A 1,571-nucleotide genomic window follows, 5' to 3' on the forward strand; every position below is an offset into this window, starting at 1 on the left:
TAAGATCATATGATAAATATTACCTAATATTCTGAATACAGAAATCAAAGCTCAGGAATCACCATCCAATTGAAATACTTTGAGAAAATTACCAGGTGTAAAAATGAACAAAACTCCACTCATAGACCCACTGGAGCAGACCAGCGAGGGAGAACCCAGGTGTCTATTTTAGACTAGGACATTACCAGGGGACACTGGTCCAAGAATGGAGGGGGCCCTATGTCACTGGGTTCACAAAAACATCCTAGTACGGAATGCCTCGAAGACTTCTAGTTGTGAATATACTTTATCTTTATACAAAAGAGATAATCCAGTAGACATACTTAATCTAATACAAACCAGGATTATTAATAAAAGAGTAACCCTTAAGAAAGTAAAAGAAAAAAATTGCAGGAATCTTGACCACAGCAAATGTTGTTTTCAGTTTATTAGATAATCTAATTGTCAGGTCTAGACGGGACATCTCTGACTGTGATAATTAGGGGAGTGGTGTCCTTGCTTGCATCACTCCAGAGAAACCTGTGAGTTTAGTTTTGGAGTATTTATGTCAAGGCTACCCTAGATGATTTATCTGGATCAGCACTTTCATCATTGTGCGGACAGACAGAACTACATCTCTACTTGGAAAGAATTTGCTTTCCAGTGCTTTTATCTTTCCTCACCAGCCTCTTCAAAGCTCCCTTCACATCTTTGTTTCTTAAAGTGTAAATGAGGGGGTTTAGAGTAGGAATAACCACGGTATACAGAAGGGTGATAAACTTCCCCCGACTGTGTGCATAGGAGCTGTTAGGCTGGATATAGACAGCGGTGATTGTGCCATAAAATAGTACCACTACCATCAGGTGGGATCCACAGGTTCCAAGAGCTTTGCCCCAGGTTAGAGCCGACCTTAACCTCATCAGTGCTTGGGTAATGCACCCATATGATACCAAGATGAGTGTCAAGGGAAGGAGAAGCAGCACCAAAGAAGCCATGAATAACTGCACTTCGTTGGCGTGAATGTCTACACACGCTAACTTGATCATGGCAGGAACCTCACAGATGAAGTGATAAATCCTGTGGTTCCCACAGCGAGGCAGGCGGAGGGTGATGGTGCCCTGAATCAGTGTGTTGCCCACTCCGCTCAGCCATGCTATTCCTGCAAGAGACTGGCAGAGCCGTGGGTGCATAACGGTAGCATAGTGAAGTGGTCGGCAAACAGCAGCATAGCGATCAAATGCCATAACTGCGAGGAGGACACACTCGGTGGACCCCAGAGCCAGAGACACATAAAGCTGAATAGCGCAGCCTGTGGCAGTAATTGTCTTGGCTGGACCGTGGAGGTTCCACAGCAGCTGAGGAACAATGCTGGTGGAAAAGCAGATGTCAACGAAAGAAAGGTTGGTAAGGAAATAGTACATGGGCGTTTGGAGCGCAGAATCCAAACAGGAAACGAGGATGATCGCTGTGTTGCCTACCAGTGTCAGGAGGTAGGAGATCAGCACCACCACAAAGAGGATCTTTTCAAGTCGTGGCTGATCAGAGAAGCCCACCAGGATGAAATCACCGCTCAAGCTCTTGTTAATTGTCAT

The 1,571-nt window shown here is 44.9% G+C and overlaps 1 protein-coding gene across 1 annotated transcript; it reads right to left on the reverse strand.

The window, feature by feature from the left end:
* Positions 1-617: 617 nt before the first annotated feature.
* On the reverse strand, positions 618-1,571 carry Or2g7 (olfactory receptor family 2 subfamily G member 7). Its single transcript, NM_001001373.1, is given in 1 exon segment — positions 618-1,571. A coding segment is annotated over 1 exon segment (954 nt).

This window comes from Rattus norvegicus, chromosome 20 (assembly GCF_021556685.1).
Source record: "Rattus norvegicus strain SHRSP/BbbUtx chromosome 20, alternate assembly SHRSP_T2T, whole genome shotgun sequence".
Lineage (NCBI taxonomy): Eukaryota > Metazoa > Chordata > Mammalia > Rodentia > Muridae > Rattus > Rattus norvegicus.